This window comes from Balaenoptera physalus (genome assembly GCF_965194825.1).
Source record: "Balaenoptera physalus genome assembly, chromosome: 4".
Lineage (NCBI taxonomy): Eukaryota > Metazoa > Chordata > Mammalia > Artiodactyla > Balaenopteridae > Balaenoptera > Balaenoptera physalus.
Genome location: NC_138891.1, coordinates 49,083,546 through 49,098,541, shown reverse-complemented (window position 1 = coordinate 49,098,541; position 14,996 = coordinate 49,083,546). Strand labels below are relative to the sequence as shown.

The following is a 14,996-nucleotide window of genomic DNA, read 5'->3' as shown; positions in this document are numbered from 1 at the left end:
TTCCCATTCCCTACCTTGAGTTTTTGCTAGGGCTGTGGTCACCACTCATCATTGGGAACAGAAGGGGCATGCAATTTCCTCACCCTTCAATTATCCACTCTCTCTTTCTCTCTCTTGCTCTCCTTCTCACTCCTGCTCTCTCCTCTTTCTTTCTCTCTCTGTGTCTCCTGATCCCCCTGCCCAGGCACCTAGAGTTGGATTTGCCTAGGCTTCATGTGTGTGACACTTCTTCAACATGAATGGAGCTACTCAGGACAGATTTAACATTAGGAAAAACTCACATTCAGAGAGCAGAAAAAGGAGGTAAAACCAAAAGAGATGAGGATGAAGAATATATATCAAATATCTAATTTGATATATATTATTTTATATAATATAGTCTTCCATTTTCTTATCTCATTTTAACTCAAAAAAAATGAGTAATAAAGGAAGATTCAGTGCAGGGTTTCTTCTGTTCATTCTTATATAATCTTCGTTGACAATACATAAAAAAATCAAATCTCCTTTATCTCCCCTATTCTAATTATATATAGAAATGAGCTCATAAAGTTTGGCTTGCTCAAATTTTCCATTTGTCTTAATAATACTATCATTCTTCCAGGTCCCCTGGCTTAGAACTTTAGAGTTATCTTGGATTCCTACATCTTCCTCATTTACATGTCCAAATCGATTGCCAAATACAGTCAATTGTTCTTCCAAGATATTTTTCTGTTCATTCATTTACATTTTGATCCCAGAATAGATTTTTGAAATCCTAGACTATCACTACAGCTTCCTACATGGACACAACAAATGGTTCCTTTTCCTAACAGTTAATAATGTATCCACTTTACAGATTTCTTTCACCAAAGTGATGTCCTTTGTTCAAAATTTTACTTGCTACCCTACTGCATGTAGGATGAAATTTATGGGGCTTGAATATATATTTTTCCATCTTTTGTATCTCTAATTCCAATTTTGAAAACAAAATGAACAAAAACTACAAGATGTTTGCTTCCGTACTCCCTAACCCAAGAAACATCAGAGTGGTTGGCAAGAATTCTAAACCTGGAAAGGATTAGTAGGATTTGTTTCTGTGAAATATGTTTTCTAGAGCCTAAAGACAGGTTGAAACAAGTGGAAACAATTTAAAATATTGTTAATATCACTACAGAGGCTTTATAAATTCTTTACTTCTAAATAATTAATGTTCATCACGCTTTTATGACATGCCTCAGTGCTAAATGCTTACATGTATCTTCTTATTTATTCCTCATGATAACATTTTAAGGCAGGTGTTATTATTATCCCCATTCTATAGATGAGGAAACTGAAACTTACAGAAGTTGTGTTTATACATATTTTATATGGCAGAGCCAGGCCGTATACAACTAATTCTGGAGATTAAACTCTCATATCTTAATTTCTGTGTGCTGTCCATCAGGGCTCTCTGATGTCAAAGACAAATTATTGCGTAATTCTTCTTTTTCCCAATTTAGTTGAAAACATTGAGTCCAAATGAAGAAGTGATATAAATAAATATATTCAAAGGAAACTTGAAGGCAGATCTTTTAGAGTTACGCCTAAGTTAACATGAAACAAATAAGCAGCTTCTTTGTCTATATTCTGTCTAAAGGCAGCCAGGGGAAGGAGAATGATTTCATTCAAAAAGACCAACAGCTGATTCCACTGAGTGTGTCAGCCCGTGTCTACTCTAGATAATCATAGAACCATAGAAATTTTTTTCAACAACTATTCCAAAAAGAATAAAGAAGTCCAATTACTTCATCATGCCAGTTGTCAACACCCACAACTTAAATTAGAGCTATAAAATATATTGCAAGAATATACATTAAACTGTTGTTTATCTAATTTGATATAATGTGGACGTATTACTTCTATGATTTAAAAAACAGTTTTTAAAGCTTAAAATATATCAACACCATAATATGCCCACTCATTTTCTTGGTTTACCATGTTCGCAGTCTCTTCCATAATAACCTGGGAGGCACTCACAGCTTCCAGAAAACCTGTTGCAAATTCCACTGTTCTGACACTTGCAATTAAAATGGCAGCCCAGACCATAATAACCAGGAAAACATTCTGAAAAAGAAACCACTCAAGCAATAATTCTAGTTAAGACAATTGCATTTGTAATGAGTTCGATGACAGAAATAAACAGTAGAATTAATAAAAAAATCAAGGCAGACAAATCATTAGCCAGTGCAATCAAGAAAAAAGAGAAAAAGCACAAATACAATTTTTTAAAAATGTCAAATGATCATCAAAAGGAGTAAGTCTGAAAAGTATATGAATAAATATAAAAACCTAAATGAAATGGAAAAGTTATAGAAGACAACTTACCTAATTGGCCTAATTTGAGGCAGAAAACCTAGACAGGCTAACTGTAATAGAAAAACAATAGAGAAAATAGTAAAATAGCTCCAATTAAAAAAAATTCCACCCGTCCTAGGCTTCACGGGTAAATCCTACAACCTTTTACAATTCAGATCATCACCTTATTACTTATACTATTCCAGAGCATTGAAAAGGAAGGAAAATTTCAAATATGTTTTTTTATGTTAGTATAACATCAATTCCAAAACCTGAAAAAAATGCATAAAAAACTACAGCTCAATTTTACTCAATGCCAAATTTATAAAAAAAGTACACAGAAGCCAACAACATATTGTAAAGTAATATATCACAACTAAATAGTATTTATTCCAAGAATGAAAGGTCATGTAATAGTATAAAAATTTCATTGATAAATCCATCATATTTATCAACCTAAAGAGAAAAATCATATTATTAATCTCATAAAGGCAGAAGAAACATTTGAACAATAATTTAAAATTAGTAAAAATACTGAATAAATTAAAAATTAATAGCTATATCATAATATGAATATGAAAATCAAGTGTTTTACTTATTGGGGAACACACAGCTTGAACAAATGGAAGGATAAACAATGTTTATTCTTGAATGAGATGAGTTAATATCAGAAATATGCTAATTCTCCTTAAAAGAGTAGACACAGAGGACAACAAACCAGTGGGAAGAAACCTGAATTTTTTTTTTTTTTTTGCATCTAGACGATTTGACTATAAATTTCCTTTGGAAGGACAAACAAGAATACACCAGGAAATCCCCAAAAAAGAAGAGCAATGAAGGGCAGCTTGCCCTGCCAGTACCAAATACATATATAAAGACTTCATAATAAAAATATTATTGCATTTTCACATAAATAGACAGATCAATAGAACAGAGCATCCAGAACTATACCTAACTGCATATAAATGTTTAGTATTTGATGAAGCCTGCATCTTTAATCAGTGGGGAAGACAGACTTGTAAAACCTGGATTATGACAACTGAAAAGCCACATAAGGGGGAAATGGATCTATTCCTCACACCATACACCAGGAAAAATATTTTACATTGATCAGAGAATTGAATGTCAAAAATGGTGTCATATAAGTATTAAAAGAAAACCTGGTCAAATTCCTCTAAAACCTGAGAATGGGGACTCCATGCCTAATTATGACTCAAAATTTTAAAAAACAGAGAAAAGACATATTTTATAAAAACAAAAAAAAAGTCTTTTGAATCATGCAGTATCTATAATCCAAAGATGCTCTTAATGAAGCACATCTCCTAGGATTCACACCCTTGCGTCATCAATAACCTTGTGGAATCTGGGCTAAACCCATAACTGGCTGTATCCAAGAGTATGAGGTGGAAATGATGTTATATCATTTCCAAGCCTTAGGAAGACCTGACAACTTGTGCTTTAAGAAGTCAGCTGTCGGGCTTCCCTGGTGACACAGTGGTTAAGAATCCTCCTGCCAATGCAGGGGACACGGGTTCGAGCCCTGGTCTGGGAAGATCCCACGTGCCGTGGAGCAACTAAGCCCGTGCGCCACAACTACTGAGCCTGCTCTCTAGAGCTCGCGAGCCACAACTACTGAGCCCGTGTGCCACAACTACCGAAGCCCACACGCCTAGAGCCCGTGCTCTGCAACAAGAGAAGCCACTGCAATGAGAAGCCTGTGCAGTGCAAGGAAGAGTAGCCCCCGCTCGCTGCAACTAGAGAAAGCTTGCACACAGCAACGAAAACCCAACACAACCAAAAAAAAAAAAAAAAAAAAGTCAGCTGTCATGTTAGAAACCCAATTATCCTGTTGGAAAAAAAAAAACCATGCAGGGATGGTAGTGGTCAAGATGGTGGAATAAAAAAGACCCCGAGCTCACCTCCTCCCATGGGCACACAAAAAGTACAACTATTTACAGTACAAATAGACAATTTATAGATAAACGTCCTTACCCATTAAAGAGGATGCAAAACTTTATTCATAATAATAAAAATGAAAGTTAAAACTCCACTAATACAACATTTCTCACCAAAATTTTGATAATATACTCTTTTGATTCCCTTGTGAGGAAACAGGCATTCTATATGTTGTTTATGAGGATGCAATATGGTACAATCCCACATGAAAGAAAATCTGTCAGTATGTTGCAAAACTACATTTGTACTTACCCCATGACTCAGTAACTCTTGTATGTGTTTGAAATGTTCCATAATAAAGAGTTTAAATGATAGAATCAAACGTTAAAATATCCCACAACCCAAAATGCTAGAATTATCCAACTCTGAATTAGAAACAAAAACAACATGAACACATCTATTCTAAACACACTGCTATTCCTCTGATTTAGGAGTCCCAAATATCACAAAATTGATAGGAGCTGTTTCCCATGAATTAGGGAGGATATCCATGTTTTTAAAAATTCTGTGAAAAATGGTCTTGAATGTTGGATTTAGAAGGGCTGTCATTTCCAAGTGTCATCGTACTCACTTTCAGATGGGAAACTCAGGGAGAGGTTGCGAACCTCTCCAAGGCACAGAGCATGGTCAGCAGAGCAGAGATTAGCCTATGGGCTATCCACCCCCGGTGCAAGGTGCTTTCGCCTGTGCCATGCTGCCGAGTTTCATGATGGTCAAATTAGCGGCAAAGGATGGCGGGTACTCACACTCACTGTGAGAGTATGTTAGGGCCGCAGGTCTAAAGAGCCATAGCCCCCAAAGTTGGAACCATCTAGGTAAAAGTTCCCCGTGGATTATGTTTTACTCAGGGCGCCCCAAGTTTAGGCCCCAAGCACAGTGTTCTCACCCATGCTCTGCCTCACTGCTCCTTCTCGATATTCTGCAAAAACACAGCACTATCTCCTACAATAATGTGCTCTAACTATGGTGCATGCTTTTCAGTGTTGTACAAAATTATCAACTGTGGTTCCAAAAGAAAACATTAGAACAACTATTGATCTTTATCCATTCATTATCAATTTAAACCTTTATAATGTACATATTAGTGGAGAAGCACATGAATGTCACTTCTAAATAAAAGTACATTTATGGTGGTGCGTGATTAAATTTCTCCCGATGAGGTGCAGTTTGGAGACCTCTGCTCCCAGAATCCTCCACTTCTCTCCTTGCAGCTGGGTCCACTCCTGATGTGAACTGGCTCTGCCCAGGGCCCTGCATCCTCCATCCCGCCCGCCTCCAGAAGTGGCTGGAGGGGGAGTGGGATTTAGGTCTCAAAGGAGCTCTTTCCCATTAATACTATTTCAATTACTTAAGAGTTTTAAGAGTTTTCATGTGGTATTCCAGTAACAAGGTAACAAAATCAATCAGTATTAACATTATTTTTATTGGAAATGCAATCATAATTATAAACAACTTGCATAAACTTATTGGAAAAGAGCCCCTTCACAGGTCTCTACTATACTTTATCAACCAATGGCAGTACGCTGCAGATTTTTATTGAATGAAAGAAGGTAGTAATCAACTTACCTTTTTCACAATAATTTCCTGTCCAGCCAAGGGCTTCCATCCACAGGATTGCAAAGGCCACCATTTTTACAGGTACATTTTAGCTCACAATTTGGGCCATACTTTGTTGGGGGACATCCTGTAGTAAAAATAAAAAAATCAAACAATAAACATGTCACACATCAAACATTTTTCTCTGCTTCAGTAAGTAATCTTCAGGAAGAAATCTATATAGCAAAACCATTTTTTCAAATGCTCAAATTAAAACAAACAACTACTCAGATGTATCCTTGGGGTAGTAAGCACATCACTGTCATTCTTTCATGTTTTCATTCACTCCATAAATATTTATTGAGCTCATAACTATGTGCCTGGTATACTTCAGGAACTGGAGATGCCCTAACAGAGATCAACCTTAGAGTAGTGATGGGAGATTTTATGTATTTAATCTCATAATTGATAAAGAAGACGGACCAGTCATTTGTTCCTTAACGTCTCTGTGATGAAATCTGAAAAGCACTTCAGCACAAAGTGGTGGGTGACACAAACAAAAATGTACTGGCAAGAGGAGTTAAGCTACACATGAGTGAAGCTGACCAGAAAGAAGGGAAATTGAGCCTTCATTGTCAGGGGGAAAATAATTGAATGACGGGAAGTGCCACCAGTGGGAGAGGAACCATTACTCACATTTATTTGGTTTTGCCAAGAAGAATATGAGCCCAATACAGCCAGCTAATATGATTTTTTTCAGGAAAACTAAAAATCCATACTTTATATGAAATCATCCAATATTTGAAAGTTGGCAACTAATTAAAATTGTTTTATAGCATTGTGGAAGCCAAAACTATGTCAGCCAATTCAAACACATTTGTGGCTAGATATGGCCAAAATCCTGCCATTTATATCCTCTAGTTTATAGTAGTTTTACATAATGATATTTTCCACATGAATTATCTCATTTAATGCTTACACATATTTCTCTGATGTGGGTAACAGTATTCTTATTTTATACTTGAGAAAACTGAAGCTGAGAAACTTAACTCTTGCTCAGGCTTAAGCAGCCAGTAAAGATAAGAACCAAGATTCAAACCTAGAACTTCTGGCTTCTCTTTCTATTTTAGATGGTGGGAGAAATGGTAGAGAAAAAAAAATTTTTAACTTGCCCTAAAGCTTTTGGTTAATATACAACAGAGCACATACTTGAATTCAATTTGTATGACACTTCCTTCCTTGCCTTTATTTAACTGAATAGGTGTGCTTAACTTTAGTCTCAAATGAAAGAAGCATTTCAATTTTGTTTATTTAAAATAACAGGTATAGGGCTTCCCTGGTGGCGCAGTTGTTGAGAATATGCCTGCCAATGCAGGGGACACGGGTTCGAGCCCTGGTCTGGGAAGATCCCACATGCCGCGGAGCAACTGGGCCCGTGAGCCACAATTACTGAGCCTGCACGTCTGGAGCCTGTGCTCCGCAACAAGAGAGGCCGCGACAGTGAGAGGCCCGCGCACCGCGATGAAGAGTGGCCCCCGCTTGCCACAACTAGAGAAAGCCCTCACACAGAAACCAAGACCCAACACAGCCATAAATAAATAAATAAAGAGTTTTTTAAAAAAAACAAAAAACAAAAAACAGGTATAGTTGTGCAATTAATGGTTGAATTGTCATCGTATGTGTTTTTGGTTTTTGCCTTTAAGACAGTTAAGCAAAATCAATGATACCGAGTCTTATACTATAAAAATAAACTTTCATCTGTGTCCCTTTCACCGTTCCAAAACAACCTCATCAACCAGGAGGCCCATTCATCTTCCAACCTGAATGTTGAAATGTACTGATGAAACTGGTGAATCTGTGAAAATATAGGACTCCAAGATAAGACATTGGATAAAAAACATAATTGGAAAAGTGAACAGTACTTAGAAATCTTTCTTTCCACAGGTCTAAGTCCTAGAACAATATTCACACATAATTGTGTAAATAACTTTATTGTTTTCTAAAAGTTACTGTAATTACACAATAAATATTTCAAACAGTATATAAAGGTATATTAAGGAAAAAAGTATTCCATCCCTGTGCTCTAGTCTTCCAGTCTGCCTTCTAAAAAACATCATTGTTCATCAGTTAGAGGTTGAAGTCCAAGTTCCTCATACAGCCTCCAAGGGGGAGCAAGGATAAATGTGCCTCATTCCTGTTGGGCCAGGGCAAGAGTTCAGGCTCCCCACTAGGCTGACACCTACCTGACAGAGGGGTAGAAATGCCTCCTTATAGCTCCCTACTCAACCTCCACCGACACTGTGTGGGGTGGCCTCGTTGCTGCTTATGAAAGCCTTGACTGTCCATTAGACCTCCTCTGATTCCACCCTAGCACAGAGGGGTGTGGTCTCCTCACCATCTGGTGGGAGTGGACATTCATGCTTTCCACATGGTTTCCACTGTCACTGCCAGGGTGGCGAGTCCATTCCTATCTGGCAGGGATGAAAGTCCCAGCCCCACTAGTACTTCTCTCATCACATCCCGGTGCAGGGTGAGGGGTGCCTCGTACACCCCAGTGAAGTTGGAAGGTTAGACTCCTCACTTGGCCTTTGCTAATGGGGCTGTGGTTGAGGAAACAGTTTTATTCTGTTTGATGGGAATACACTCGTTACTGTCTAAGAGTTTTCTGTCTTGCTTGGCTGTCCTTTCCTGATCTTTTGACTAGAGAAAGCAAGCTTATCTTGGACCTTTCTTTGTCTGCACCCATTGGCCCTCCTGGGTTGCAGGCTCTCCAGCTCCCAGTCCAGGGTACATGAGACAGAAAAGAAAACCCAGGGAACCTACCATCATGTTGACCCTAGGTCCCCATAGGTGTGGCAAGCCTGCCGTCTTATCTCCACACTTCTGAGAGTCTTATGTTTTCTACATAGTGTCTAGAATTTTTATTGGGTTTAGAGGGAGGAATAGGATAAAGTGTGTGTACTCCAGTTTTTCTAAGTGAAAACTGTATAAACATAATTTTATATAATCTAGAGGATCTTCTTTAGACAGTGCATATAATATAAAATATAATGAATTTCTTCATTTGGTATATATTGACTCAACAGTATGAGTGGTGATGGAATGGATATGATTCTGCTTTCTCCGAATTTTTCTCATTTCTCTTTTCACCTGATTTTACTTGGCTGTATTTTTAGTCTTAAATTCTCAATTACAGCATTCTAAACTCCAGCATTTATCTTTATACACTTAAACATATTTATTGAGATGCCATATTTGAACAATATATTTTGACACAGATTTGTCCCTCCCATCCCAGAAACTTTAATGAAGAAATAAGATCAAGATACTTATACTCCTCCAGCCTCTCTTCCCTTTCAGCTTATGCTCCTTATGCTAAAATCTCAACATTTTTATCATGTAAAACATCTATATATTTATCATATACCGTGTCACCATAATTCCCACATTTGTTTTAAACTTAGCCTTAATTAAAATAGACTTAACACCCACTAAACGTCTTTTTTACCAGAGATTTTCCACGTATTACTTGGTTGCTCAAATTTATTTTCTAGAAGTTTCTTCGAAGTATTTTATGGCTACTATATTCCCAGCAACTTTTGATTATTAAAAATTGTTGTTTATTTTCCATCATATGTTATTCTTGAATAACAGTTTAACTATGTATAAAATACTTGAGTCATATTTTTTCCCTGGAACTTCATAGGATTTGATAGCCATATGCTAGCAATAAATATTGCTGTGAAGTATCAGGCCAGACTGATTTTCCCCATCTTTTCATATGAGATCTCATGTTTTTTCTTATATCGCCAATAGAGTTTCCCCTCGCTTAAGATCAATCCTAGCTAGTATTTCTAGGGATAGAATGTATTCATTCAATCTGTAGCAGCAGATCTTTCATTTCAGAGGAAAAACATCTTGATTATACATGAATATTTTCTTTTCCATTTTTATATTTGTCTATTTTTTCCATTTCACTGTTTTCACTTTCCTCAAGTATATTCTCCATGTACCTGGTTGTCGCATCAGCAGGTTCCATTCTCCCAATACCTGCGTTCAATGTGGTCTACATTTATATGATGTGAGGTTTAATTTTCATTTCCACTTCTTTCTGAGCTCTGCCAGCTTACTTTTTCATTTCCCTTTGTTGTCTTTTCATCTATTCCATGAACCCTTGTATCTCTGCATTGCCCTCACAATTTATAGGGAACATTTTTTCATTATGTCCTTCGAATGCTTGGAAGAAATTCTGGTTAATATTTTCATGGGCTCCATAACAAAACTCTTCTGCTCTGTGTTCATCTGCTTTTTGTTTCCCTATTCCTTTTCTCCTTTCTCCTTCTTACAGAATTTGTACTAAAAAACTTTGAATGCTTTCAGATTTTGTTTCCAAGACGAGGGAAGGTTTTTATATGCACCAGTTTGTTTTAATGTATCAGATTGGTTTCTTGTGCACCTGTAATTTTTAGAGGGGTAGTATCAATTCAGGGCTAGAAAAATGATTTTAGCTATTAGGATGCCTCCTTGGCCCAGAGTAAGACCCCATATGACACAAAGTCATGGGATATGTGTATATGCGTGGGTAGGCTCAGCCTCCCTTTAGCTTGCAAGGCCGCTTTTAGTTCATAGATTCCCCTCTATTCTAGAGAAGACTTGAAAAGATGATATGTCTGTGCACTTCTTGGTTTTATCCCATTTCCCTGCCACTTTGTGATGTCAGGTGGGGTTCAAGAAAGCTCCTGCAGCCTGCCCACATACCCAACTCTTGTATTTCAACAAAGGGTCATTACGTTTGCTCCTCTGTGTATGCCATGGAGAAACAGCTGCTCTGCTGACCCCACTCAAGAGCTGTAGGGGCCCAACATCCTCTACGCACGTCTTTTCATTGAACTTGACAGTTCTTCAGTTATCATGATTGTTATTATGATAATAATAAATAATACTATTTAGTTCAAGAAAGTTTTGCAGTTTTAAACCAAGATCATGGTTGTTTTTTTTTTTTCTTCTGTCTCTCATTTTTCTTACAGCTTTCAATGGGCTGAAAATTGATGAGGACATAAAACTCTTCAGTTGGTATGATTAGATACCTCCAACACACAATTCGAGGTAGTTTCACAAAAGTTAGCCAGTTACTTAAAAATTTGCTCCTGGTCAAGACTATGTGTAAATTATTCTTTGTTTTTGTTTACTCCCCAGTAGACTATTTCCTTTATAACTCTACAGGAGTGAGTACTTTCATGTTATTAAAGCCACATTTAAGAAGAAAGTGTTATAAACAATGACCACTTAATTATATGCCCTGGCACCTGCCTTCAAAGTTTAGCTTAATTAGTGCCTGGACAAACAAGGTGACCCTGAAGGCATTGTTACCGTGCTGACACCTGGCTCCCGTTTGGCCAGGTGGACACTGGCACCCTCCAGTCACTGGGTCACACTGTCCTGAGCCACAGGAACGCCGCTGGACATAGTCCTGCCCGTAGTGATCTTCAGGACAAGCTGCAGGAAGGAGCAAAACAAAGCAGAGCAAAAGGAAACCAGATTTTCCTTATTAAAACGTTTCGCCAGTCAAGATTTTTAAAACCGTGTAAATACATGACCTTTTCTTTTAGTCAAATAGGTTTCCCTGATTTGCCTTCAGTTTTCAGTTTAAAAGTTTACTTCAAAAAACCGAAGTAAAAAAGGACCTGTTCAAATTCTTGCTTACTTAGTGCAATTTTAGTTGATATCAGGAATTCCATCCAAATATATAGTGTCAGACATTTATGTATGTATATGACATAAATGACACTTACAGACTCAGTCTTGCTTTACCACATGGTTGTCTTTGCCTGTGTGTGTGTGTGTGTATGTGATAATCTTGAGTATGTTTCCTCTTAAAGTCCACTCCGAAATTTTAGCTTACACTTCTATGCATTGATATAGGATCCATTATGCTCATATCTCTAAATATTTATTTATGTATTTATTAATTTATTTGTAAATTTATTGTGCATTTATTAAAAACAACAAATCTGTTAAATTACTTTTAATAGATTATATCTATTTAATTAATATTATGAATATAAATTAAAAATTAATTTATTCATAAATTAACACATTTATTAATTTGCTTGCTTGTTTTGCTGCAATCTCACTCCACAGTTTCACTGAGATGCTTATCAAAATACAGACAAAACAGAGATAAAATAAATGTCTGTGAGAATCAAGTGAAGGGAAAATATAGTAACAGTGTATACATAAACGAATATCATAATTCTTTGAACTTGTAAGAGGTGGACTGCAAATATGGCTCTGACTTCCCTAGCCGTCAAAGCAAAGAAGGGAAATCACGGCTTTCTGAAGACAAAACTACTCCCAATATTCAGGGAAACCGTAACTTTTGAAGATGCTCTGGCCTAAGGAAATTAAGAAATTTCTCCAACGATTTTCTTTGAAGAACAAACACAAAGGAGCCAGTTAGAACCTTCTTTGGGAGATGCTTATGGGTTGGCTTTCACTCAGAGATAACTTGGCCGTTGAGGCCTCAGAGGCAGTATCCGTTAGGTTTCAATTTTCTGCTACTTGGAGCCAGGACTTTATCTTATTCATCTTTTATCCTCAGAACAGCAGGGTACTGAAGCAGAGTAATTAAAATTACCCTCCTACAAAGAAGACAGAGTAACTACCTGCCTAAGGGAGATAAGCATTCTGGATAGCTTTAGCACATAACAATTTAGTGCTCTGCCTGATCACAAACTTCATTATCATTCTTCCAAATAAAGGAATCTCAAGTTTACAATCACAGCCCTTCTATCTTTAAGATCTTCACTCTTTTGTGAAGTGCAAGATACAGAATAGTGCACAAAAACATCAATGCACAGATCAATGAAGGATCACAAGGCAAACATCCTCATCAACAGCACTAGGTCAAAGAACACAGCATTGCCAGGACCACCTCCCCACCACGCCCTCTCCTACTCATTGCCTCCTCCTCCTCATCTTACAAACTGTCTAAATAGTTAGAAAATGGCAGATCTGATGAAAGCAAAATGTATTTGCTAAGGATATCCCCATAGTGTCTAAGCCAGTGCATTTGTAAGGAATCATTCATTTACATCTGGTCCCTTGATGTCAATAGTTGTTTGTATGACAGGTCGTTAAGGGGTCTTCAGATTTTCAGGAAATGGTTACTTTTTGGTAACTAGGGGAACTACTTAATTTTGAACTGGGAAATTGCTGAGGATAAATGAAATTGTGGAACTTTGGACAATGAGTTTGACATTTTGTACGCAGGAATCTCCAGTCTGCTCTGATCTTGCCAAACAGATTTTCTTATCCTGACTTGAGTCCAGCACTTCTGGGGGCAAGAGAGGATGTGACCAAAGGTCTCTCTTTGGCTGCCTTCACTGACTTCAGCTCTCAATCAAATGCCTGCTGTTAAGTACTCCTCAACCTAGAATACAGGTCAGTTGCTGATTGCTGTTACTGCAATAAATCATTATGTAAAATAAATGCAACCACATTTACTCTCTAAGTGCAGTTCTTTAAAACTCTGCTTCAGCATATCTGCTTCATAGTATGTAGAGTGACTTACTTTGACTGCAGTCAGCTCTGATGAAGCCAGGAGGGCAATCACAGGTGCCAATCATGGTGTCACAGCTGCCACCGTTCAGGCACTTACACCTCCTTTGGCGATAAGGACCGTAAGTGCCTCTTGGACAACCTGTTGAAGGAGAACAAAACTATATGTGGTACTGTAACTTGAAGCTATCAGTGTTTAACTTCATTCCCATAGTCATGTGGTTAACTCAACATTCCAATTACTTTGGTATTTTTAATCACATTTAAACTACTGATTCAAGTCATGGACATATCTGAGGATATGAGTTGATATAGATACATACCTTAGAAATATGGAAGGGGACATAAAATTCCTGATGCTGTTCATTAATAAGATATAAGAAACTTAACTTTGAGCTTCCTTGAAAATCTACCCACTTTTAGAGAATGCTCAGAATAAAAGACAATTCACTGAACAAGGTTATTTCATTCCAGCCTAGAAAAAATCATTATTTCAATTAATGTTTAAGTATTATAATTTGTCTTATCTGAAATGATCTGGGTTTAATACAAATAAGAATTCAAAATGGCACCAAGCATGGAGGAAGCATCTTTATTTTCTGTTAGTTTCTCAATTTTCTACTCTCATATCCACGGATGCATGGCCAACCATTCTGATACCTGTGTAAGAGATAGATAAATGGCCAGACTTCAAGATAAAAGGAGATTGAACAGGACAAAGAGTGACCTGAAGGCCACATTATCTGTGCAATGACTGAAAGGTTGGGGGTGTTTAGCCAGGAGAAAGTAGACCTCAGAAGATAGAACTATCTTCACACATGAAAAGGAAGTCTCATGGAAAAGGAGGAAGGCAGATTTTATCTCAATAAGGAAATACTTTCTGAAAGACATGTCCAGGATTGGAATAAGCTTTTTCCAGGAGGTAATGAGTTACCCATCCTTGTAGGAGTTCCAGCAGAAATAGGATAAGTAACTAGCAGAGAAAATGCAGCAGGGATTCAAGCACTTGATTAACTTTGAAGCACTTCCAAATACGATATTCTCCTGCTCTGTGAAATGTCTGGTACTTTAAAGTCTTAAAATCATAGAAGTTTGAGTTTCAAGAGACCTCAAGTCCATCTGATTCAACTCTTATTTTAAGATGAGGAAGTTGAGTCCTAGAGTATAGTTACTTGAAATTTTTACTGCACAAAATTCTGTCATCTGTTAAAGATAACTTTCTTTTTTCCTGCCATATATTTAAAATATAAAGCTGTAGGAAATTTTGAATGGACTATAATTTGAACCCTATATCTTGCACTTGCTAGTGTTGTTAAGTCAGTCCTTCTTTTGAGTTCCTGGTTCTTCATTCCCAAAGGGGATGATAACAGAATCACAGGCTTATTGTGTGAACAAGTAGAGCATCTAGCATATTGCCAAATTCAGATCGCTCCCAAGTCAATGGTAGCCATTATTTTCATTCATGGTGGCAGGATCATTGGTGGGCACATGGCAAAACGCTTTCCCTACCTGCTTGACCTGAGTCCAAAGGCTTCGTATTTGCTTTAGGTCCTTCCTCTTGCAAAATCTTTTCACTTGGAAGCTCAGCTCTAATAATGACTAAATTAGAGACTGGATGACACTTGCTTCCT

General features: G+C 37.3%; 1 protein-coding gene across 1 annotated transcript in view; it reads right to left on the bottom strand.

Annotated features, from left to right (window-relative positions):
* LOC309659136 (uncharacterized protein) overlaps positions 1 to 14,996 on the bottom strand; it is a 102,428-nt gene that overhangs the window by 19,102 nt on the left and 68,330 nt on the right. The window contains exons 5-6 of the mRNA XM_082458456.1: positions 13,379 to 13,507; positions 1,954 to 5,953 (exon numbers count right to left, since the gene is read on the bottom strand). Of these exons, the coding sequence (XP_082314582.1) occupies positions 13,454 to 13,507 (54 nt within the window). The 3' untranslated portion in view covers positions 1,954 to 5,953; positions 13,379 to 13,453. The remainder of the gene's footprint in view (positions 1 to 1,953; positions 5,954 to 13,378; positions 13,508 to 14,996) is intronic.